This window comes from Myotis myotis, unplaced genomic scaffold (assembly GCF_014108235.1).
Source record: "Myotis myotis isolate mMyoMyo1 unplaced genomic scaffold, mMyoMyo1.p scaffold_m19_p_15, whole genome shotgun sequence".
Taxonomy (NCBI): Eukaryota; Metazoa; Chordata; class Mammalia; order Chiroptera; family Vespertilionidae; genus Myotis; species Myotis myotis.
The window spans coordinates 43,311,150-43,337,693 of record NW_023416319.1 but is presented as its reverse complement, the minus strand read 5'-3'; the positions used below and the strand labels follow the sequence as shown (position 1 = coordinate 43,337,693).

General features: G+C 41.7%; 2 protein-coding genes across 11 annotated transcripts in view; one reads left to right on the top strand and one right to left on the bottom strand.

Annotated features, from left to right (window-relative positions):
- The window catches only part of FAM149B1 (family with sequence similarity 149 member B1), a 44,956-nt gene extending 20,953 nt beyond the window's left edge, over positions 1-24,003 (bottom strand). For 2 of the 8 annotated variants that reach the window (XM_036337068.1, XM_036337066.1), the window contains exons 1-5: positions 23,746-24,003; positions 16,904-17,008; positions 16,280-16,409; positions 3,351-3,493; positions 2,493-2,609 (exon numbers count right to left, since the gene is read on the bottom strand). In XM_036337068.1, coding sequence (XP_036192961.1) covers positions 2,493-2,609; positions 3,351-3,493; positions 16,280-16,409; positions 16,904-17,008; positions 23,746-23,810 — 560 coding nt within the window. In that variant the 5' untranslated portion in view covers positions 23,811-24,003. Of the gene's footprint in view, positions 1-2,492; positions 2,610-3,350; positions 3,494-16,279; positions 16,410-16,903; positions 17,009-23,701 lie in introns of all 8 variants that reach the window. The other 6 variants (XM_036337064.1, XM_036337065.1, XM_036337067.1 and 3 more) reach the window with 5 other exon arrangements.
- Positions 1-26,544, top strand: part of LOC118670140 (dnaJ homolog subfamily C member 9) — an 84,509-nt gene that overhangs the window by 26,046 nt on the left and 31,919 nt on the right. For all 3 annotated transcript variants that reach the window (XM_036337059.1, XM_036337061.1, XM_036337062.1), the window contains exon 5: positions 25,602-25,833. In XM_036337059.1, coding sequence (XP_036192952.1) covers positions 25,602-25,833 — 232 coding nt within the window. The remainder of the gene's footprint in view (positions 1-25,601; positions 25,834-26,544) is intronic.

Below are 26,544 nucleotides of genomic sequence, written 5' to 3'. Positions count from 1 at the left end.
CTTAAAGGCAGGCATCTTCTCCTATTTACTTTTAAATTTCTCTTCAAACCCAGGTATTCAATGAATATGTGATGACTCATTCACTTCAGCAAGCTTACTGTGGAGAAAGTCAGTCAGATCTGAGCAATACAACTTTTTTTTTCCAGCAAAGAAAGTAAGGTTTATTAGTTGAGGAATTGGCACCACGCCCGGAGTACCAGGTGAGGAAATTTGCTTAAAGACCTGGCTTTCAGAGGATGGGTTATATAGGGGAATGACATTAATCATGGTGACTAAAGGAGTTGAGTTATGGTCAAGGTCATGGTCTCTACTGATTAATCAGTTCCAGGGTAGGAGGTATTTGATCATTTGAGTAATACAATTTTTAAAAATGGCTCTTAGTTTAACTAAATATCAGATATAACCAAGATATGCTTTATATTATTCTTTTGAACTTTTTCATCTTGTAAAACTTAAACGCTAATACCCGTTAAAAACTAATTGCCCCTCCCCCCCCTCTCAGTAATCACATTTTTACTTTTGTTTCTATGATCTTGACTACTTTAGATATAATGGGTCCCCCTAACCCATGGTTTAACTTTCTGCCGTTTCAATTACCCAAAGCAATTGTGGTCTGACATTAAATGGCAAATTCCAGAAATAAACAATTCATAAGTTTTAAATTACATGCCATTCTGAGTAACATGATGGAATTGCAGTGCTTTTGTGATCAAGTAATCCTTATTTTACTTAAATGGCCCCAAAACATGTAAATACTTCGAAATGCTATGAGTTCATAATGGTACTCAAGAGAGAAAATATCACATGTGGATAAAGTAGTAGTTACATGGAAGTAAATATCAAAGATTATGTTTAATTTGTTATTGCTTTCCATAAGTAGTGGTATGCTAATATAGCTGGATAATTTGTTTCATCTAAGTATATATCAGCATAGATAGGTATTTGTTTTATCGGTGCTATAGTAAGAAAAGTCATCACTGAGAACTGTAAGTCAAATAGTCAATAAAAGCAGAACCAAAAATAAGCAGTGGTGGGAGCAGGTAGAAAGAAAAGGAAGAAGGTCTGTAGTATGTTACAAAATGATGATTCAGCCCCTCGGAGGAGATAACTGCTCAGTCTTGATTCCTTATTTCCTTTGAGATCAAATCTCAAAATGAAACTACTGATTATAGTTATAAAATTAAGAATAAGGTATATATAAAGTTGATACTGACAGATCAGAAAATATATCTTAATGACATCACATGAGCTATGCAATTTTGTCAATGAGTATTAATGAATGTGTACTTCATCTCTGTGGGATATATTAGTTTGTAAAAATCTGAAATTTATATACAAGGAATAAACTTAAAAAGGCTTATTGATGCAATGTGGAGGTTTAAATTAAAAAGAAAGCTCAGCCTAGTGACCAGAACCTTGAGGTTAAATCACTTTGAGAAAAGCAAACAAATCCCATTTCTGATGAAAAGTCAATTAGTTGATAATCAGATCCTATCACCCTAACACCTAAAGCAGTAATGCTTTACTTTGTGGTCTGAGGAAATGACAGGAAGCAAAAGAACTTTCCAAAGTAAGTATGACAACTCTTAGATGGTATCAAGTAAGTAAAACTACAGTCTTAGAAAAAAGCACAGAAATAATAAAAAAATGAATTAAAACTGTGATTTTTTTTTTTTTTTTTACAAAGATTTAAGGTAAGCATAGGTTTTGATATAAACCTATTTGGGTATATTTTGCTGCTATTTAAAGAGCTTGAATTGTTCAAAAGAATTAGCCATTTTAACTAATATAACCCTTTTAAGCTAAAAAACTAATAGCAGTTTAACGTCTATAAAAAGATTAAGTTGTAATTAACACTACACATTTAAACAACAAAATCACTTTTTCAAAAAAATTTTAAGGTCAATTTCTTAGGCCTCTGAACTTCTTTAAACTGGTCTAGCTACACATTTATTCCAAGAGGGAACTTCCTGTATCTGTAGATAGATGTATATAGATATAGATAATATATAGATTTACATAACAAAAATATCCCTAAATCCTAGGGAATGTCTTTTTGAACAAAAAAATTATATTCACAACATTCTAATATGCACAAAGACTATAGTCAACCTTACAGAATTTGCTGTGCTTTATTAAATATCAAAAAGTAGGAAGTGTCCAGCCAGAGTGGCTCAATTAGTTGAGCGTCATCTCATGAACTGAAAGGTCACGGTTCAATTCCTGGTCAGGGCACAGGCTAGGTTTGCGGCTCCATCCCCGTGGGGGGTGGGGAGTAGGGGGAGAGTGCAGGAGGTGGTCGGTTGATGTTTCTCTCTCTCAAATCAATAAAAACATTAAAAAATATTTAAAGAATAAGTTGTCAAGCTTAAGATGCATAAATAAATACTCTTATAAAAAAAAGTAGGAAGTATTTTAATTCCTTAATATACTGGTAGAATATAATACTTGAGCATTCAGATACATAAATACTTACATATCAGAATACTTACATAGTAGAATCTCTTTCTTGAGACAGTGTTGCCTCATGTGAAGCTGAAATAGCAGAAGGAGATCTAGGGTACAGTTCATAACCTTCACTTGAAGTGATTATCTGCTTACCCAAAATCCTTCAAAATGAACATAAAAAGACAATTAAGCACCTTTACCTGGCATGAATAAAAAAATGTAGATATTTTTAGAACAAGTAGCTGGGCTCTAATAGAGGTCTACTATACCCTTATTCTGATACTAAGAATGATTTATGTATCTTCTATAGAATAGACATGGAAAAGATAACGCTATTATAGCCAACCCCTCCCCCCATAAAAAATCCAGGGAAACTGAGCAAACATTTGTAATTTTTTCCTCCATCCTCTGTATTAAACCTGTCAAAATGGGTGACAGCCAGACCAAATTAATGAAAACCATGAATTATGTTCTTTAGAACATGAAGCTTTATAAATTAGTATGTGTGTTAAGTGCACTAATAAGGTTTCTGAAGTAAGATTCCGAACAGCTTATATGTGCTTTCAACTATAATTAAGAATTTACCTGTAGGTAAGAGTGTAAATATTAACATTTTCTGATTGTCTTACTCAGAAGAAGGGCTTTTGGACAGCCATAATACACATATCTCAGCTGCAGGTACAGAAACTGTGTTATAGGTACAGAAATTGATAGTTATGAAAACTCCAAGAAACTTCCATCAAATCAACTTAGTTTTCTCTCAACTGAAGCTTTACACTGCCTGGCCTTATTTATGTTCATCAAAACTATGCCCATAAAGATTCCTAATAAGAGCTTTTTTGAAATCTGCTTTTCAAGTTTTAGTATTATCCATGAATATGTTAATGTTAGGGCTTCAATACCTGAGGTGAGGGAAACTACATGTCCACTGTTGGCACTCTTCTTGTAGACTCTTAGTATGTATGCTCAACTTCTGTTCATACAAGAGCTCGTCAATGGCTATAAACATTGCCTGGACTTTTTCAGTGGCATTTTGATCAAGTTTCTAGAAGAAAATATCACCCCAAAATATTTAGGTGAACTTCAATCTCCATTAAAAGTCATAAAGATTGAAAGCAATCAGATTTTGTTTTGTTTTCAATATTTAGTCCATTTGAAATACTTTTGAATTTCCATTAAAGTTACTGTTCTCAGATCTTAGAATATTCAGCTGTCCTCCCTATTTCTATTTAACGAAAACGTATAGAAATATCTACCTTTTTAAAGTAACATTTTCTTCATAATAAAAATACTGTATTGTAATCATTTTGAAAAATCCAGAATATAAAGAAAAAGAAAAATTACCAATAATTCTACCACTCAACATAATTATTGCTAATTTTGATATAGGTGCTTGGAGATATTCCAGTATTTTTTTAGAGCTTAAGGTAGACAATTCAGTATATACTAGAAGCCCAGTGCATGAATTTCATGCACTGGGGGAGAGAGGTCCCCTCTCACAGTTCAGGACCCCTCGGGGGATGTAGCAGTGCACCAAGTGGCAGGTGGCCAGGAGGAGCCTGAATTGGGGCCAGGTGCCATGCTGCTCGTGCTCATTGTGACCCACTGCACCTACTGCCGCTCCTCAGTAGTGCCGCTGCAGAGTCGGGAGAGGCTCCAGCCGTGGCAGCTGCGCTCGCCAGCCGTGAGCCCGGCTTCTGGCTGAGCAGCACTCCCCCTGTGGGAGCGCACTGACCACCGGGGGGCAGCTCCTGCGTTGAGCGTCTGCCCCCGGGCGGTCAGTGGGCATCATAGTGACCGGTCGTTCTGCTGTAATGGTTGCTTAGGCTTTTATTATATTACTTTGTAGTGTGCATTTTTCACTTGGCAATTTAGATCATATCCTTGTCCCCTGTAATCTATCCTTTAGCAGCAGCCAAAGGTTTGGCTATAAAATGTTAATCTGATCATCTCTAGATATATCTATAATAATAAAAGTGTAATATGCTAATTAGACCAGATGTCCTTCCGTACGATGCCGGGGCTGCAAAGGAAGCCCGGGTTCCTGGGTGCCTGCCAGTGGCTGGAGGGAAGCCCGGGGTCCCGGTCCCAGGTGCCAGAGAGAAGCCGGTGCCAGCAGCTGGGGGGAAGGAAGGCCTACTCTGGTGGAATGACCAGTCGCTATGACACACGCTGACCACCAGGGGGCAGATGCTCAACGCAGGAGCTGCCCCCAGCCCGCAGGCCTCAGGCCAGCCAAGGCAGAGGAAGGTGGACCAGTGGTGGAGGCAGGGGGTGGGGTCAGTGGGCAGGCAGCGCCAGGCCAGCCAAGGTGGGTGCCTGTGGGGGCCCCCAATTGCCCCACTGGTCGCCTCACAGATTGGCCCTGATCGCCAGCCAGGCCTAGGGACCTTACTCGTGCATGAATTTCATGCACTGGGCCTCTAGTCCTATATAAAAGCCCACAGCGGGAGCAGCCGCTTAGCTGACTGGAATGAGCAGGGCTTCCACAACAGACCGATCCCCACAGGCCACGCCTCACCAGTGCACGAATTCTGTGCACGGGGCCTCGAGTCTATATATATAAAAGCCCAAGTGACCGTTATGACCGAACTACCAGAATGACCAACCAGTTGCTATGATGTACACTGACCACCAGGGGGCAGACACTCAACGCAGGAGCTGCCCCCTGGTGGTCAGTGCGCACCCACAGCCAACCTCCCACGGCCAGCCAACTGCCCGTGGTCCCTCACCCTGGACAGCCAGCTACCATCAGCCCCTGGTGCTAAACCATTTGTAGACGACCTACTTCTGGGTTGGGGTTTTGTACGTAGCAGAGCAGCTCCCTTGCTGTGATCTATTGAAAGTCAGTCCTAGCCCTAACCGGTTTGGCTCAGTGGATAGAGCATCAGCCTGCGGACTCAAGGGTCCCAGGTTCAATTCCGGTCAAGGGCATGTATCTTGGTTGCGGGCTCATCCCCAGTAGGGGGTGTGCAGGAGGCAGCTGATTGATGTTTCTAACTCTCTATCCCTCTCCCTTCCTCTCTGTAAAAATCAATAAAATATATTTAAAAAAAAAAAAAAAGTCAGTCCTTGACACAAGGGTTTGTCTTGCTCCCATCCTCTCCCTTCCCTGGGGGGGAGGTGAGGAACTGTGCAGTGGTGGGGCGGAGGCGGTGTCCAGCATCCATTCCTTCCTCACCCAGACTGGTGACTGTCACCTCCTCTCCCAACCCCACTGGGGCCTTTGGGCCCTGGGCTAGGACAGGGAACCAGGAGTGGGTGGCAGCAAACGTGGTCCCTTTCCCAGGGAAGCCAAGGACCAGCTCCCTCCTCAGAGCCGGCAGCCAACCTCCCGTGGTTCCCCCCCACCCCCGTGCACAAATTTGTGCACCGGGCCTCTAGTGTTATGATATTATCTGAATCTCTACTTACTCTCTACTTTATCTGTACTTATTCACCTTCTTACATTCCAACGTAAGAAAAGTTATACCTTCTTTTAAAAGTATAACATGAGACCTAGCCGGTTTGACTCAGTGAGTAGAGCATCAGCCTGCGGACTGAAGGTTCCCGGGTTCGATTCCAACCAAGGGCATGTGCCTGGGTCGCAGGCTTGATCCCCCATGTGGGGCGTGAAGGAGGCAGCCAATCAATGATTCTCCCTCATCATTGATGTTTCTATCGCTCCCTCTTCCTCTCTGAAATCAATAAAAAAATATTTTTTTAAATAAATAAAAGTATAACATGAGAGTCCGTCTGGTGTGGTTCAGAGGTTGAGTGTCAACCTATGAACCAGGAGGCTACGGTTCAATTCCTGGACAGGGCACATGCCCAGGTTGTGGGCTCAATCCCCAGTAGGGGGTGTGCAGGAGGCAGCCTAAGGCTGATTCTCTCTCATCATTAATGTTTCTATCTCTCTCTTCCTTCCTGTCTCTGAAATCAATAAAAAACATATTAAAAATATTGTTTACGCCCTGGCCAGCTTGGCTCAATGGATAGAGCGTCAGCCTGCAGAATGAGGTGTCCCTGGTTCAATTCCGGCCAAGGGCACATGCCTGAGTTGCGGGCTCAATCCTCGGTGGGGGGCGTGCAGGAGGCAGCCGATCAATGATTCTCTCTCACCATTTATGTTTCTATCTCTCCTTCTCCCTTCCTCTCTGAAATCAATAAAGAAATATATAAAAAAATAAATTAAAATATTGTTTAAAAGTATAACATGAGAAATACATATTTTCACTATAAAAATGAACATCAGCTTCTATACAATAAGAAAGGGCTTGCTAAGTAGATATGAAGATTAACTGTAAAGACAATACGTATGTTTTTATGAATTACTGTTTTTCAAGCTCCTGGGGGGTAAGATGAGACTTCCTTAGTCTCAGTTAACTTAGTTCTTTAAAAAATATATATTTTTATTGATTTTTAGAGAGGGAAAAGGAGAGAGAGAAACATCAATGATAAGAGAGAATCATCGATCAGCTGTTTCCTGCTTGCCCCACACAGGGGATTGAGTCTGCAACCTGGGCGTGTGCCTTCACAGGGAATCAAACCATGACTTCCTGGTTCATAGGTCGACATTCAACCAATGAACCATGCTGGCTGGGCAACTTTGTTATTCTTTACTACTAAATACTTACCCACTTAAATTCTACTTATGCCTGTTCACTTTTGCTGGTATTTGCCTATTATAACTTTTCTCATCCCTTTATTTTTTTAACTTCATCTTTATTGTTGGCACTATCACAGATGTCCCCGTTCCCCCTTTCCCCCCGCACCATGCCCACTTCCACCAAACCCCTGCCCCCGCTTCCCTTTGTCCATCACCACACTGTTGTCTGTGTCTCTGGGTTATGCATGTATGTTCTTTGGCTAATCCCTTCACCATCTTTCATCCAGTTCCCTCCTCTCTCTCTCCTCTATTATAGTTGTCAGTCTGTCCCATACCTTTATTTTCAACATTCGGGAGTTTTTCCATTTTTAACATGTTTCTTTAAAGAGCATATAGCTGTTCCTCCAGGTTGTCTAGTTTGTTGGAATAGAGTTGTTCATAGTATTTTTTTTAACAATCCTTTGTATTTCTGTGGGGTCTGTTGTTATTTCGCCTCTTTCATTTTTGATTTTGTTTATTTGGGTCCTCTTTCTTTGCTTCTTGGTGAGCCTGGCTAGAGGTTCATCAATCTTGTTTATCCTTTCAAAGAACCCGCTCTTGCCCTGGCCGGTTTGGCTCACTGGATAGAGCGTCGGCCTGGGGACTAAAGAGTCCCAGGTTTGATTCCGGTCAAGGGCATGTGCCTTGGTTGCGGGCACATCCTCGGTGGGGGGTGTGCAGGAGGCAGCTGATAGATGCTTCTTGCTTCTCTCTCATCGATGTTTCTAGCTCTCTACCCCTCTCCCTTCCTCTCTGTAAAAAATCAATAAAATATATGAAAAAAAAAAAAAAAGAACCCGCTCTTGGTTTCATTGATCTTTTGTATTTTTTTTTTTTGGTCTCTATGTCATTTATTTCTGCTCTGATCTTTATTATCTCCTTCCTCTGCTCACTCTGGGCTTTCCTTTTGCTCACTTTCTAATTCTTTAAGTTGTAGAGTTAGATGATTTACTAACATTTTTTCTTGTTTTTTTGAGGTAGGTCTGTAGAGCTATAAACTTCCCTCTCAAGACTGCTTTCATTGTGTCCCATAGATTTTGGATTGTTGTGTTTTCTTTTTTTTTTTTTTTTTTTAATATATTTTATTGATTTTTTACAGAGAGGAAGGGAGAGAGATAGTTAGAAACATCGATGCGAGAGAAACATCGATCAGCTGCCTCCTGCACATCTCCTACCGGGGATGTGCCCGCAACCCAGGTACATGCCCTTGACCGGAATCGAACCTGGGACCTTTCAGTCCGCAGGCTGACGCTCTATCCACTGAGCCAAACCGGTTTCGGCAGATTGTTGTGTTTTCATTGTCATTTGTGATATTGTAAGTCTCTTAACTTTCTTTGTCTGTTTCAAAATTGTTGACTAATCTAGGTCCTTTGCAATTCTGTAACAATCTTAGGATCAGCTTATTAATTTCTACAAAAAGCCTGCCAGGATTTTGATAAGGAATGCAATGAATGTATAGATCAATTTGGAGAGAAATGCCATCTTAATATTTAGTCTTCCAATTCGTGAACATCTTTTAAAGATGTTCATGAATGTCTTTATTTATGTTTCATTTTTCTCAGCAATGTTTTTTTGCTTTAGATTTTTATTTTTTATTATGAAATATATTTGTATTGATTTCAGAGAGGAAGGGAGAGAGAGAGAGAGAGAGAGAGAGAGAAACATCAATGATGAGAATCACTGATCGGCTGCTTCCTGCTGGTCCCCTACTGGAGATCGAGCCAGCAACCCGGGCATGTACCCCGACTGGGATTCTAACTGTGACTGACTTCCTGGTTCATAGGTCAATGCTCAACCACTGAGTCACACCAGCTGGGCTGTTTTTTATTTTTCAATTACAGTTAACATTCAATAAGTATTTTATATCAGTTTCAGGTGTGTAGTATAGTGGTTAGATATTTATATAATTTATGAAATGATCCCGATAATTCTAGTTCCCACCTGGCACCCTACATAGATTATTGAGTATATTTCCAGTGCTGTACTTTACATTCCCATGACTATTTTGTAACTACCAGTTTATACTTCTTAAGCCCTTCACCTTTTTCACCCAGCCCCCCATTTATATTCTCAGGGCCTTCTTAAACGCATGTATTAGTTACAATCAGTTTTGTTTCTTTTGTAGATTCCTTAGAATTTTTACATACAGAATTCTTTCCTTGTGATTATCTGGCTTGGTATCAGGGTAATAGTGGGCTCATGGAATGAACTGGGACATGTTCCTTCCTCATTTTCTGAAAAAGTTTATGAAAAGTTACTTATTCTTTAAATATTTGGTAGGATTTACCAGTAAAGCCATATGTACCTGGGCTTATCTTTTTTTGTTCGTTTTAATATATTTTTATTGGTTTCAGAGAATAAGGGAGAGGGAGAAAGAAAGACATCAATGATTAGAGAGAATCATTGATCGGTTGCCTCCTGCATGCCCCCACTGGGGATTGAGTCCGCAACCTGGGCATGTGCCCTTGACTAGAATTGAACCTGGACCCTTCAGTCCGCAGGCCGATGCTCTATCCACTGAGCCAAACCAGCTAGGACTGGGCTTATATTTGTAGGAAGATTTTTTTTTTTAAATATATTTTATTGATTTTTCACAGAGAGGAAGGGAGAGAGATAGAAAGTTAGAAACATCGATGAGAGAGAAACATCGATCAGCTGCCTCCCGCACATCTCCCACTGGGGATGTGCCCGCAACCCAGGCATATGCCCTTGACCGGAACCGAACCTGGGACCCCTCAGTCCGCAGGCCGACGCTCTATCCACTGAGCCAAACCGGTTTTGGCTGTAGGAAGATTTTTAATTGCTAATTTTATTTCTTTGATTGTTATAGGTCTATATGGAATTTTTTCTTTTTGAGTCAGTGGAAATTATATTTTTCTAGAAATTTGTCTATTACATCTAAGATTTCTAATTTCTTGGCATGGAGTTGCTTATAATATCTATAGTCCCTTAGTCCTTTTACTTTCTGTAGGGTCAATGTCCCTGCTTTCATTTCTAAACATATTCATTTGTCTTTTTTTTTTTCTTGGTCAAACTAGCTAAAGATTTATAAATTTTGTTGACTTTTTTCAAAGAACCAACCTTTTATTGTTAATCCTCACCCTAGGAAATTTTTCCATTGATTTTTAGAAAGAGTGGAAGGGAGGGGGGGAGAGAGAAAAAGAAACTTCAATGTGAGAAAGACACATTGATTGGGGCGGGGATCCAACCTGCAATGCAGGTATGTGCCTTTGACCAGGAATTGGAACCTGAGACCTTTCAGTGCGTGGGTCAACACTCTAACCACTTGGACACACCAGCCAGGTGTCAAAGAACCAACTTTTTACTTTAGTGATTTTTTTCTATTGTTTTCTATTTCATTAATTTCTACTCTAATCTGTATTATTTCCTTCCTCTGCTTGCTTTAGATTTAGTTTGCCTCTTAGTTTCTAAAAGTGGAAGCTTATGTTGTTGATTTGAGACCATCCTTTTTTCTGAAGGTATTTTTTTCTTTTTTAAATTGAGGTATAATTGACATACAACATAATTTGGTGTACATCATGATGATTCAATATTTGTATATACTGCAAAATAATCATAAGTCTAGGTAACATGCATCACCACACAGTTATATTTTGATGAGAAATTTTAAGATCTACTCTCTCAGCAACTTTCATATGTGCAACACAGTATTAACTATAGTCACCATGCTGTACATTATTTCCCCATTATTTATTTTACTAGAGGCCCAGTGCACAAAAATTTGTGCACTCGGGGGGGAGGGGGGCCCCTCAGCCCGGCCTGTGCCCTCTTGCAGTCTGGGACCCCTCGGGAGATAACGACCTGCTGGCTTAGGCCTGCTCCCGGGTGGCAGAGGGCAGGCCCAATCCCTAGGTGCAGCCCCTGGTCGGGCTCAGAGCAGGGCCGATTGGGGAGTTGGGGCACTGCCCCCTGTCATACACAGAGCAGGGCGGATCGGGAGGTTGTGATTCCACCCTCAGTCACGCTCAGGGTAGGGCCGATTGGGGGGTTGGGGCACCATCCCCTGTCACACTCAAGGCAGGGTCAATGGGGAGGTTGCGGCGCCAACCTGTCATGCACAGAGCAGGGCCAATCAGGGGTTTGGGGCATTTCCCCCTGTCACGCACAGAGCAGGGCCAATCAGGGGGTTGGGGCGCCGCCCTCTATCTCCCACAGAGCAGGGCCGATCAGGGGATTGGGGTGCCACCACTCTCACACTCAGGGCAGGGCCGATGGGGAGGTTATGGCTCTACCCCGTCACACACAGAGCAGGGCCCCTGGGGGAGGGGGGGGTTGGGGCGCCGCACCCTGTCACACACAGAGCAGGGCCGGTCAGGGGGTTGGGGCGCCGCACCCTGTCACACACAGAGCCGCAGGGCGATCAGGGGGTTTGGGCGCTGCCCCCTGTCACGCTGATCCCGGTGCTGGGAGGCATATTACCCTTTTACTATATAGGGTAGAGGCCTGGTGCATGGGTGGGAGCCGGCTGGTTTGCCCTGAAGGGTGTCCTGGATCAGGGTGGGGGTCCCCACTGGGGTGCCTGGCCAACCTGGGTGAGGGGCTGATGGCTGTTTGCAGCTGGTCACACATCCTTCAGGGTGGGGGTCCCCACTGGGGTGCCTGGCCAGTCTGGGTGAGGGCTGAGGGCTGTTTTCAGGCTGGGGGTGACTGAAGCTCCCAACCGCTCCTTTTTTTCTTTTTTCTTTTTTTATTCTGGGCCAGCTTTAGCTTTGAGGCTTGGCTCCAGCTCTTAGGCCTCCGCTGCTGAAAGTAGGTTTCTGGCCTTTGCTTACAATGTTATGATCCGGCTGGCTGAAGCCCAGCAGGTTTCTGGGGTTTTGTTTAGCTTCTATGTTTGTTACATAGTTGCTTGCAGCTCAGAGGCCTGCAGCGGCAGGCGGGGAACATTGGTTTCCTCCATCACTGAAGCAAGCAAGCAAGCCTCATGTTAGTTTCAAGCTGCCTGGCTGCCGGCTGCCATCTTGGCTGACAGTTAATTTGCATATCGCCCTGATTAGCCAATGGGAAGGGTAGCGGTCGTACGCCAATTACCATGTTTCTCTTTTATTAGATAGGATAAGTGGGAATTTGCACCTTTTGACTCCCTTCACCCATTTTTCCCACTCTTTAACTCCCACCTCTTGCAAACACCAATCTGTTCTCTGTGTTCTATGAGCTTGAATTTTTTCCTATAGGCATTAAAGTTACTAATTTTTCTCTAAGTACCACTTATTAAAATGTACATCTTATACATTTTGATATTTTGCCTTTCCTTTTTCATTCAATTCAAAATATTTTCCAATTTCCCTTATAGATTTCTTCTTCAAACCAACAGTGATTTAAATGGGTATTGTTTAATTTCCAAATACAGGCACACCTCATTTTCATATGCTTCAATATATTACACTTCACATATACTGTGGGGGTTTTTGTTTTGTTTTTTACAAATTAAAGGTTTGTGGCAACAGGCTCAGATGATAACACTTTTTTTTTTTTTTTTAGCAATTAAGTATTTTTAGTTTAAGGTATGTAAATATTTTAGACATAATGCTATTGCACTTAATAGATTACTGCACAGTATAAGCATAACTGTCACGTGTACTGGTAAACCCCCAAATTCATGTGACTTGCTTATTGTGACACTCACTTTATTATGGTATTCTGAAACTGAAATATCTTCCAGATATGTCTGTATTTGAGGATATCCAAATTTCTATCTTGTTGATTTCTAACTTAATTCCAACATCTTAGAAAACATGCTTGGTATAATTTCAATCCTTTTAGATTTACCAAATTTGCTTTATGTGTGTTTAAAGAGTATATATTCTTGCTGCCATTGGGTGAAATGTCAGGTTAAGTGGGTAGATAGTGTTGTTCAAGTCTTCAATATCCTTGCCGATTTTCTGTCTAGTTGTTCTATCAAATATTGAAAGTACAGTATTGATGTTTCTGGCTATAACTGTTGCATTGTCTACTTCTGCATTCAATGCTGTCAAATTTTGCTTCCTGTACATTAAGACTTTGATTATTACATGTGTATACATTTACTAGAGGCCCGGTGCACGCAATTCGTGCACTGGTAGGGTCTCTAGGCCAGGCTGGCAATCAGGGCTGATCTGTGAAGCGACCAGAGGGGCAATCAGGGGGCCCCCCACTGGCACCCATCTTGGCTGGCCTGTGGCCTGCCGGCTTGGGGCAGCTCCTGTGTTGAGCATATGCCCCCTGGTGGTCAGTGCGCATAGTAGCAACTGGTCGTTCTACTTTTTGATCGATTTGCATATTAGGCTTTTATTATACAGGATAACTGCTTTATTTTCCTGATGAATTGGACTTTTTTCATTATGAAATGACTATGTTTCCAGTAGAATTTTATCCTAAAGTTTATTTCGTTTGAAGTCAAATTTAAGGAAGTTTTATGGCTGCCTTGGCTTTTCTTTTTAAGATTTTATTTTTTATTGAATTTATTGGGGTGACATTGGTTAATAAAATTATATAGATTTCAGGTGTACAGTTCTATAATACATCATCTGTATATTGTATTGTGTGTTCACCACCATTTATCCCCTCTATCCCCTTTTTACCTCCCTCTACCCCCTTTTCCTGGTAATTACCATACTGGTATCTGAGTCTATAACTGTGTATTATTATGGTTTTTTTGCTTGAACCCTTCACCGTTTTCACCAAGCCCCCTAACCCCCATTCTCTCCAACAGCTATCAGTCTGTTCTCTGTATCTATTAGTCTGTTTCTATATTTTTATTTTGTTCATTAGATTCCACATATGAGTGAAATCATATGGTACATGTCTTACTCTGATGGGCTTACTTCATTTATTTAGCAGAATGTTCTCCAGGTCTACCCATGCTGTTGTAAAGGGTAAGATTTCATTCTTTTTTATGTTTGAGTGGTATTCCATTGTGTAAATTACCACAGCTCTTTAATACACTCATCCACCAATGGCTACTTGGCCTGCTTGCAAATCTTGACTATCTATAATAATAAAGGCATAATATGCAAATCGACCAAACGACTGAACAGCAGATTGATCATCTGGACGACCACACTATGACATGCACTGGCGCCAGGCCAGCCAAAGCGGGTGTGATGCAACTGGTCAGGGGGCCCCGCCATCGCCCCATGATCACCCCGAAGAGGGAGGCCCAGGCCACCCTCTGCAGGGCAATCAATGGGGGGAGGGGGGCCTCCACGATCGATCACCCCAGGGAGGGAGGCCCAGGCCACCGGCCAGCAGGGCGATCAATGGGGGGGAGGGGGCTTCGCGATCTCCCCACAGAAGGAGGCCCAGGTTACCCTCTGCGTGGTGATTGCAGAGCCCTGGCTAGGTGGGCAAGGCCTCCCTCTGCTGGGCAATGGATCACGGAGCCCTGCAATTGATTGCCCCACAGAGGGAGGCCCAGGTCAGCCAAGTGATCGCACCCCACGTCTGTCTCCCGCAGAGGGAGGCAACCAGTGGTGGGGTAGCAAGGGGGCAGTGCTGCATAGATGGCAAGCAGTGGCAGTGGCTGGGGTGGGGCCAGCTGCCAGCAGCCGGGGAACCCTACCCAAGGGGTCCCAGATTGCAAGAGGGTGCAGGCCGGGCTGAGGGACATCCCGACCCCCTGCACAGATTTTGTGCACTGGGCCTCTAGTTGTAAACACTGCAATGGATGTTACTGAATTAGTGTTTTGCGTTTCTTTGCATATATATTCCCAGAAATGGAATCACGGGGTCATAAGGCAGTTCCATTTTAAATGTTCTGAGGTAACTCCACACACTTTCTACAGAGGCTGCACCAGTCTGCATTCCCACCAACAGTGTACAAGGGTTCTCAGCCAAGGGCATGCACCTTGGTTGCAGGTTTGTCCCTGGCCTCTGTTGGGGCATGTGCAGGAGGCAACCAATCAATGTTTCTCTTTCTCTCTCCTCTCTCTCCCTTCCCCTCAATCTAAAAAAACCAAAAACAATGGGGAAAAATATTCTCAGTTGAGGATTAAAAAAATGCATATATTGAAACCTAAAAAAATGAAATAAAGTGAATCACCCTTATAATGTTCTATTTCAGCACCCTTTCATCTTCTTAGAGCTCTATTGTCCCATATCCCCAAGTACATATCTGCTAGGAAATATGCTCAATACTTGTTGAATAAATAAAGAAAAACTGAAAACCTAAGTATCAGTAATGAGGGAAAACTCAATTATGATACATTAAAACAAGGAAATGTTATATAACTATTCAAACTGACAGATATGGAAAAAATAAAATAAAATACTTATATGAAATAATGGAGAATGAGAAACTAGACCACTAGGATGCACATATCGTATAACTATGTAAAGAAAGTATATATACATCTAAATTAAAATGCCTGGAAAATAATTCATGGTGATAATAGGTTTTAACAATTAGCAGACATTTTGCAAAGGAAGGAGGTTGCTGACAACAATATAGTATAAAGTCCGTATTGTGGAAAAGTACTTACAAAATATTAAGTGAAAAATAGAGCATAACATTGTATGTACACCATGATTATGGCTAGGCCAAATTAAATATAGATTGAAAGAGGATACAGAAAAAAAATACCTATTGCATCAAGGTGATAGATGTGTATAAAATTTGTCTTAAATTTTTAAAAAATTGCTGATCTTTTAAAAATAATATTTTACAATGGGAGATAGCCATAAATAAATAAATGAAGAAGTAAGTAAATCTCAACACCCAATTAATAAGAAATGAATAACATTTTGAGAAATATCTTTAGTCCTTTAATATATATAAGAAAAAAATATATAAAATTAGAACTATAAAAATTCTTTTAACCTGCTCTTTTTCATTTAACAATATATAATGGCTGAATAATAAACTTTCAAAAACATTTTAAACAAAGTAAAATTAGTGTTACATTGGTGGAGAGACACATTAGTGACCTGAGCACAGCAAAGGAGTAAATATAGGCCCAGATCCATACTAACCCACAGTTGTTTACGTAAGCAGACCTAAAAATCAACTACTGTATCTATAAAATAAAACATACACCGAGAGGGTGAAGATTATGCTTCTTTACAAATGTTATAAAGTATGGTAAAGTTAAGCATTAAAATGTAAAGAAACAATGGAGGAGAGTGAAGGAATGAAAAATACTGATAAATCCTAACTCCCAGAATAATCTCCCAAGTGCTCCCTCAGACCAATAACATAAAACTCACACCATATCCCCAGGAGAAGTCGGAGCTGCCTTCAGTAGAGATCCCTGTGCCTGTATAACTTGGAAAAGCAGACCTTGAATCCCCAGTGTCAGTTGATGTAAAAGGTGATTCTTGTGTGATGTCAGACTCACTAAAGGCAGAATTTGGAAGGAAGAGAGAAAACATTAACTACTCAGCAATTATGTGATAAGCATATGTACAAATATATCCAAAGAAGCAAAAAATCAGTGAAGAACTTGAAATTTAAACATCATGGAAAAGTCCTAATTCCTATAGGATTGATAGCAGTCATTGTACATAATTCTTCTAGTCATAGTTTATAATGAATACTTGAACATTACACCAGTAACATGTACCTTTGACAACTAAAGACATTTCAGAAATATTGGTAATATCTGAACTTGTTTGTCACTTTCACAGTTTACCAAGAAACATTTACAAATATTAATCCCCTTTTACCCTCACAACAACCTGGTGATGCAGAATTCAATGCCATTTTAAAGACAAAGACTCTGAAATTTGTTGTGTCATTAGTACAAGGCTTGATACCAATCATAAGCTAAAAAAACAAAACCTTTGCCATTCTCAAGTATAAAAACAAACAAATACACATTGTGTCACTACCTTTGGGAACTTGTGTCTTTTTCACGGCTGTCACTGGTAGAAGAAATTTCATCTGGCTGCTCTGGAAGGGGATGATGATTAAGAGCGTATTTTGTTATTCCTTTCCTGTGAACGATAAAAAGAAAGTTATATTTCCTACAAACAAAAATATACCTGTCAGAAACTTAGTCTAGAAGTTGGTCAACTACTTCTTGCTGCTCTGGAAATGCATTGTCCAATACATTAGCCACTAGCAGTTAAAATGTGGTTATTCAGAAATGAGATGCACAGATGCATTTTAAGTATAAACACACAGGATTTTGAACTCTTAGTACCAGAATATACAGTATCTCACTAATCATTTTATCTTGATTATATGTTAAAGTGATAGTGTTTTGGATGTGAGTTAAACAAAATATATTATTAAAATTAATTTCACCCTAGCTGGTTTGGCTCAGTGGATAAAGTATCAGCCTGCAGACTGAAGGGTCCTGGGTTCGATTCCAGTCATAGAGCACATGCCTGGGTTGTGGGTTGGATCCTCAGTGTGGGGCGTGCAGGAGGCAGCCAATCAATGATTCTCTCTCATCATTGATATTTCCATCTCTCTCTCTCTACCTTCCTTTCTGAAATCAATAAAAACTTAAAAAATAAATAAATAAATAAATAAAGCCCTGACCGGTTTGGCTCAGTGGATAGAGCGTGGGCCTGCGGACTCAAAGGTCCCAAGTTCGATTCTGGTCAAGGGCATGTACCTTGGTTGTGGGCACATCCCCAGTAGGGGGTGTTCAGGAGGCAGCTGATCGATGTTTCTGTCCCATCGATGTTTCTAACTCTCTATCCCTCTCCCTTCCTCTCTGTGGAAAATCAATAAAATATAAAAAAAAATTAATTTCACAGTATATTTAAAATATAATAAGGTATAACCACACAACTATTAGAACAGCTAAAATAAAATATGGTGATAACACAAAATGAGGATGTGGAGAAACTGGATGTGTCTCTCATATACTGCTGGTGGGGAATGTGAAATGGTACAGCCACTTTGCAATAGTTTTGTTTTCTTATAAAACTAGCATATGCATTTATTATAAGACCTGGCCATTGCATTCTTGGGCATTGATCCCAGAGAAATGAAAACTTATGTTCACACAAAAATATGTATATAAATATTCACATTATAATTTTAATTTAACTGAAATGTCTTTAGATGGGTGAAGGGTTAAACTCTGGTATATCCACAACGGAATATGATCCAGAAAAAAGAAAAAAAAAGGAAAGAAAGAGAAGTGAATTATTGATACATGCAACAACTTGGATGGATTTCAAGGGGATCATGCTTAGTGGAAAAAGCCAGTCCCAAAGGTCACACACTGTATGATTCCATTCATGTAACATCCACAAATTACAAAACTACAGAGGCCGAGAAAAGATTAGTTATCAGGAGATGGAGAAAGGAGTGGATATGACTAGAAGGTGATACACAAAACTGTTCCTTGGTGGTAATGAAATATCTCTCTATCTTGATTTTACAGGTGGTTACACAAATTGGTATATGAGACTAAACAAACATACACACACAAAGGAGTGGACATAAAAACTGGTGAAAAGTGAATTAACACATTGTGGACCAATAGTTTTATTGCTAGCTTTACCCAGTGCCAGATAAGTTTCTATTGAATGAGTACAAAAAATGTTTTACATAAATGTTAAAGGCACGCTTTAAAATTAAATACCCATTGCATTTTGAAGTTATTTATTACATGTTCTTACAAGCTAGTATCTTTTTAAAGTATGATACTTTGTAAAACACTGTGTAACATGAAGTGAGAATTCTCGTGATCCATCTGCAATGTGTTAAGGAATATGGTCCAATAGTACTGTACCAATGCCAGGCTTTGAAATTATATTAACTATATATATAAAAGCCTAAGTGACCGTTATTTTATTTATATATATATATATGCCTAAGTGACCATTCAACTGTTAGCTATGATACAAACACTTGAACACCAGGGGGCAGATGCTCAACGCACAGGCATGGAAACATGGAACAGACTGATCTCAGAGGGAAGGGGGAGGGGGAAGGGCGGGAAGAGATTAACCAGAGATGCACCAGATTTGTGCTCTGGTGGGGTCCCTTGGCCTGGCCTGGGATCAGGCCAAAACTGGCAGTCCGACAGCCCCTGAGGGGTCCTGGATTGCGAGAGGGCACAGGCCAGGCCGAGGGACCCCACCAGTGCACAAATCCATGCACCAGGCCTCTAGTAGTTATATAAGATGTCATCATTGCCGAAACCGGTTTGGCTCAGTGGATAGAGCGTCGGCCTGCGGACTGAAAGGTCGCAGGTTCGATTCCGGTCAGGGGCATGTACTTGGGTTGCAGGCACATCCCCAGTGGGGGATGCGCAGGAGGCGGCTGATCGATGTTTCTCTCTCATCGATGTTTCTGACTCTCTATCTCTCTCCCTTCCTCTCTGTAAAAAATCAATAAAATATATTAAAAAAATTAAAAAAAAAAAAAAAGATGTCATCATTGGGCAAAGCTGGGTGAAGGAAGGGTTCATGGAACTCTATGTACTATTTTTATAACTTCCTGTGAGGCTATAATTATTTCAAAATAAAAACTTTAATTTCACCTGTTTCTAGTTTTGTTTTGTTTTTTTATGTGACTACCTGAAATTTAAAATTACATATGTGGCTTGTATTATATTCCTACTAGAGGCCCGGTGCATGAATTCGTGTATAGGTGGGGTCCCTTGGGTGGCCTGTGGGGATTGGGCCAAAACCCATAGTCCAATGCTGCCTGCCACTCCTGCCTACTGCTCCGACTCATCCCAGCCCCGCTGCAGGCTCGTGCCCAGTCAGTCCCGATCAGGAGAGCCCTGCCTCTGGTGCCCGTCCCGAGCGGGGGCGAGGTTGGGATGCTATCAGCCTTCCAGGCAGGCTGTGGGATGCCCTTGCCGGCCCAAGATCCAGATCTGTCCTGCTGATGTTTGTGCTGGTTGTCGGGAGCCACCTGGTGGCCACTTTTACATCATTTCTTCCTTGCAGAGCATATAGGGAAGGGAAGTGGCCGTGGTGCCCAAGGCTGACTTCCAGGAGGCCAGCGGTGCTATTGGGATCGTGCCAGCGGTGCCAGCCTGTCGGTGCCTGGCCCGTTCTCCAGAGCTTGGACCTGCAGGACTACTAAGGGCGTGAGTGGCTGCCACCGGGCTGGTGGGCCACTAGGACAGACGAGTAGGTCAGCTAAGCAGCGTTCCCACTGTGGGAGCACACTGACCACCAGGGGGAAGCTCCTGCGTTGAGCATCTGCCCCCTGGTGGTCAGTGCGCATCATCATGACCAGTAGACCAGTTGTTCGGTCACTTAGGCTTTTTTTTTTTTTTTAATAATATATTTTATTGATTTTTTACAGAGAGGAAGGGAGAGAGATAGAGAGTTAGAAACATCGATGAGAGAGAAACATCGATCAGCTGCCTCCTGCACATCTCCCACTGGGGATGTGCCTGCAACCCAGGTACATGCCCTTGACCGGAATCAAACCTGGGACCTTTCAGTCCGCAGGCTGACACTCCATCCACTGAGCCAAACCGGTTTCGGCATAGGCTTTTATATATATAGATTGGACAGTGCTGCTGTAGAGTTCAATGTGTGCATGAGAATAAACTGTGGGGTTAATTATATATTTCAATCCTAATCATCTACAGTAGACTTTCCTTCTCCACAAAATTCTTTTTAAAAAAATATATTTTATTGGTTTTTTACAGAGAGGAAGGGAGAGGGATAGAGAGTTAGAAGCATCGATGAGAGAGAAACATCGAACAGCTGCCTCCTGCACACCCCTACTGGGGATGTGCCCGCAACCAAGGTACATGCCCTTGACCAGAATCAAACCTGGGACCTTTCAGTGCGCAGGCTGATGCTCTATCCACTGAGCCAAACTGGTTAGGGCCCCACAAAATTCTTTAGTCAAATAAATTTAGGAAACACGATAGGTTAAACCAAGTTACACAGGTTTCTTTACAAGAGGTCTTCCCAGGGCCTTTTATATGCAAATGTGTATTATAAATCTCTAATACTCTTATTTCCCAGGAAAGGAAACTGAGGCACAGAGGGATTAAGTAACCTGTTTAAGTCTTAGGGCTAGTAAGTGATGGAGCCAGGACTCACACCCAAGTAGTCTGGCTCTGAGGCTTCTCAGAACAATTGAATAGTTTGAGATTTTAGTGAACTGTACCATTTTTTTTTTTTTTTTTTTTGTATACAAATATAAAGGTAAGGGCCCAGTTAGTGGAGCTTGTACTTTAAATTATTTCTAAATGGTGGGGATGGACTTGTGTAGAGCTATTGGTACTTCTTTTATTCAGTGATCCTACAACTAAAAATTTGTCTTTGAAATAGTGATAGGGGTCAGAAATAAGGATTCCAGTTATAAAATAGAAACTTAAGACCTTTTTCAGTCTGTCAGAGAAAGTGGATTATGGATTGACACTTAGATAATACCAAAAATATTAAATTTGATAACAGCATTGTGGTTACAGAGAAAATGCATATAATTTTTAAACATGCATTCTGTCTGGCACTGGCTCAGTTGTTAGAGTATCATCCCGAAATGCCAAGGTTGCAGGTTCAATCCCCAGCCAAGGCACATACAAGAATCAGCCAATACCTGTATCGATAAGTGGAACAACAAATCGATGTTTCTCTTTCCCCCTCTCTCTCCCCTATCCTCTCTCTGTAAAGTCAGTCAATCAATAAAAAAATTTTAAAGATGCACACTGAATATATAGGGGTAAAATGATAGTGTCAGGAGTTTTGTTTTGCTCCCTTATTTCACAGATGAACAACAAAGAAAATATAGATGAAGCAAATATATTAAAATTTTGATAAATGTTTAATGTGGGTGATTGGTGCCTCATTATATTTATGTTTGAAATTTGGCATTAAAAATGTTAAGCTGTATGTTGAAAATCATTCTTTATCCAAATTCTTTCCAATATGTCTGATTTAGAAGTGTTAGGTAGAAAACTAAAGTTACTGCTTCAAAGCAAATTACCATTCTAACAACTAATGTAAAAATTGCTTTTAATTTATAGTCATTTAGATGCATATAATCCCCATTATCTTCACTATTCAAATCACCTTGACTCCTCCAGAGAATCATCTTTTGGGAGAGTTATCTTAGGGAGTATCAAATTAACAACAGAGAACAAGTAACATAACGATACTGGATCACTTTTTTCCATAGTAGTTTTTACTTTCTGAATGATCAGAATTTATTATAAAAGCAGATTTCTACTAAACCCTATTTGCTTTATTAGAAATAACTTTCTTCTTCCTAATTTCTAAAAAGCTTATTATCTGTATTGCTACTATGTAGATATCCTATTACTTTGTGGATAATAAGCTTCTGAAAGAAGGAGATATCACAGAGTGATTTTCTTTGTATGGCTACTGACCAAGTAAAGGTGGGAAGGGACAGGAAATTACCACTTTCTGAGGACCAACTATGTGTCAAGCTTTGTGCCATCACTTTAGATGCGCTTTTAGATAAGGTCTTATCCCTAAATTACAGAAAGGAAGGATCAAAAATTTAGTAATTTGCCTAAAAGTCACCTGGCCAGAAAAGACCCTAGCCAGAAACCCAGATATAACTGAAAAATAATAGGCTTGTTATTACCATGTATAATTAATAATAAATGGTATGGTTGCTAAAATTACATAGCTCATTGGAGAAAGGGGGTGGAGGGATTGGAATTAAAAACAAACACCCAAGCTCAAAACCTATTGGTTATATAATCTTAAGATGTGTAAACTGTCTGATATAGCATCTTCTGAAAAACTGAAGATAATCATACCCATCTTATTGACCGCTACAAGGGTCAAGATGTGCAAGTCTGCATTAGTAAATGTGTGACATTATCATTACTAACTAAATTACAACACTGCACTAGGGGTGGGAGGTGTGTCTTTCAGCCAGAAATATTTGCTCTCTAAAGTCTCAAAGCAAATTATGTGCATAACCCATGGACACAGACAATAGGATGGTGAAAGTGGATTATGGATTGACACTTAGATAATACCAAAAATATTAAATTTGATAACAGCATTGTGGTTACATAGAAAATGCATATAATTTTTAAAGATGCATTCTGACTGGCACTGCTCAGTTGTTAGAGTATCATCCCGAAATGGGGGTGGGGGAGGGCGGCTAGAAGGGGTCACTGGAGGAGTAAGGGGGACATATGTAATACTTTCAACAATAAACATTTACAAATAAAATTTAAACAAGTCTCAAAGCGAACTGATCCTTATGGATTCAGATGCTCAACTGTAGCGATGGAGGCAGTTTGTGTAATGGCTATGACCACAGGCTGCAGAATCCGGTGGACACCGGGGGTGACTTCAGCTCCACCACTTTCAGGCTGAGCACAGTCTTTAAACTGGGGTCTTTCCCTGTAGAATGCAAAATTACAGTCCCCACCTGCTATGCTTGTTGGGTCGGATTAAGTGAGCAAGTACATGTAAGCATCTTTGCACGGTGCCCGGCACTGGATATATTCACCTTTACTCTAACAGTCAGCGACTAACAACTTCCTGGGTGGTCAGTGGCCAGGACAGTGCGGCGTGAAGCTGCCGAAACCACCAAAGCCTTAGGGGACCCGAGCTCTGGAAACGCCGCCCAAGGGGGCCAAGCCCTGGGACAGCACAGTGACACTCTCGTAGCTGGAAATGGGCGCGGAAGGGACAAAGTCCAGCCAGGCGGGAAGGAGCGAGGGGCTGGTCACGAAGGGCCCCGGAGCGCCCGCGCCCCACCTCGCCTCCCCTGGCCGCGGCGGGGATGGCCGAGCATCACTCACAGCTCCAAGCTCTGCGGCACCGCCTTCCGAGTGTATCTGGAGATCATCCTCCGCCGCCTCCTCATTCGCGGCCGGCACGGGCACGCCAGGATGGGGGCCTCCAGGCCGGGCCCTCCGGCCGGCTCCTGCCCGGCCCCCTCCCGCCACCTTCCAGCCCCGTCACGCCCCGTCGCCTAGACTCCGGACCGCCGCCTCCTCGGACTCCCCACCTCTCCGATCTTCCGTCCTCCCTACTTCCCGCGGGGGCGGAAGTGACGGACGCATCGCGCACCCGCCTAAGGCTCCCGTCCGAGCGCAGCGGTGACGACGCCGGGGTTCCGGCGCTGAGCGGGCCTCGGGTCCCACACGCGTGTCTGGGCTGAGCCGAGGGGCCAGGCTTTGGCGGCGGCTGGCTGTTCCCGGCTCCCGACCAGCTCACGCGGTGGGAGGGGCGGCCGAGGGGAGGTGCCGCAGCAGAGACGCGACGGAGAGGCCCTCAACCGTAAGAGGAATTGGCTTCATTTTGTCAGACGCAAGGAGGGACGCTTCTCTTTTCTGTGCTCCCGGCGTTGCCATCTGTACAGCGAGGGCTTAGCTCGCGTGACCTCCAAGCCCCTCCTGGTCTGACACGGAGTTCTTCATCATCAGGTGTGCTTGGCTCCACGGGTGGTTAGGTGGGTGGAATTACTGCCTGCCACTCTGGGCGGAAAGGCCAGGCGAGGATTTGGACAGCCCGCGGTGAAAGGGCGTGCAGAGAAGATGAGGTTCCTCTCCATCTCATATTAGTCCGATGGAAAGCCGAGTAGATATAAAAATCGGGTCACCTGGGCCATCCAGGGCTGTGCCATTGTTTACAAAGCATCACCCGGCAGCAGTGCTAAACTACTACTTTTGTTTGTAATGGGAACTCTTAGAAGATAAAGAGATATCTACCACCTCCTGGTATGACAGAGCTGTGCCCCCTGAGACCTGAAAAAGGGGCAAGTGTTGGAGAGGTAGTTGTAGGGTCAAGAACCATGGGCAAGTTGTTTTGGGATAAGACATGAATGTTTTGTAGTTTTTAATTCCCCTGTGTCATACGGTGTTTATAAAAGAGAAAGATCAAAATTCTGCAGAGTAAGGCAGATTGCTTTTCAGAGGGTTTAAATAATAAAAAGTTAAATTGGTGCAGGATTCTAGAGATGGTAGAGTAACAATTTAATTCTACAATGAAAGAAAAAGCCCCAGAAAGAGATAGTGCCCAAGATGACAATTAATTTAGTGGCAGAGCTGCAACTTTGGATAGTATTTAAACAGAAGATGTTAGTGCAGTGTTCTCAAACTGTGTGTGTTACACACGCCACTGCAACTACAAGGGCAAATATTTTTTTATTTTGTTCTTACATAATTTGGGAATGTGATACTGGATTTCCATTCATTGTATTTTTAAAAAATATATATTTTATTGATTTTTTTACAGAGAGGAAGGGAGAGGGATAGAGAGAAACATCCATGAGAGAGAAACATCGATCAGCTGCCTCCTGCACACCCCCTACTGGGGATGTGCCTGCAAGGAGGTACATGCCCTTGACCGGAATCGAACCTGGGACCCTTGAGTCCGCAGGCTGATGCTCTAGCCACTGAGCCACACCAGTTAGAACCCATTCATTGTATTATATCACAAGTTCCTGTAACATAATTTTAACTGTAAAGAACATAATTTTAACTACAAACCGGTCATTGAAAGAACATTAAATAAGTGTTATTATATTTGATAAATGATCAAGACAAAAATCATGATGATGGTATGTGGATAAATTTTGAATTTTGCAAAACAATGTTAATGGAATCACCTAAAATAATTCAGGGAACGGTATATTACTTCTACATTATTCTAGGTGGTTTATATTATTGAAACTTTAAGAATGGAGGAGAATATGAAGCTTGCTACAGTGGAAGATGCTGTGGAGTACCGCCTGTTCCTGATACCAGATGAACCAAGGGATGCAGAAGAACACAAGGAGATTCTTCAGAAGTATATTGAGAGAATAATGACCCAGTTTGCACCTATGCTGGTCCATTATATCTGGCAGAATCAGCCTTTCAATCTCAAATACAAACCTGAGAAAGGTAAGGAAGGCTCTTTTACTTACTTATATTTTATATGGTGGCTTTAAGGTCATTCTGATAACAGTGACATATAATAGCCCCCAGTTTATTCAGTGTTGTCAGGAGATTTAGATTAGTGATGCTTGCCTATATTAAGTTAAGCCCTTAAAATTTTTTTTCATTCATATTGATGAAAACATTCTGATAGTCACTACCTTAGGAACTAAGCAACATTATTAAACGGGGGGCTATTCTTTTAAGCTTTACTTTTCTATGCCATAAAGTATCTAGGTACCTATACTTAACAGATTCAGGCATCTTTAGCTGTTACTCTGTATTTCTCACTATTGATGGTGTGATTAGTAGGCCTCCTTGTTTTATAAGGTTGTTTTGGTAGTGATAAGAGTAGCTCTGCCTGGCTTATAAAGAGAAATAATTGGGCTTTATAACCATTATTTGCCACTCGGAAGCATTTTGAGATTTTTCATTGTCTTCCCTGTGTTGTTGGTTGTTGAGATCTGACCTCTAGCCAAATATGGCTCTTTGCCCTATGACTTCTTTAGCTTCACAAAAGTGAATCATGGATAGGTGACCAGGCTCTCCTTAAACAGTGACTTGTCTGAGGTCTTGTTTCAGATCGGGAGCATGGCATCTTGTGAGACCATAAGCCTGGCTCTCAATTGGTTGTCAGATGTCTTCTTTACTGTTAATTTTATTGAATTCCTATTCACT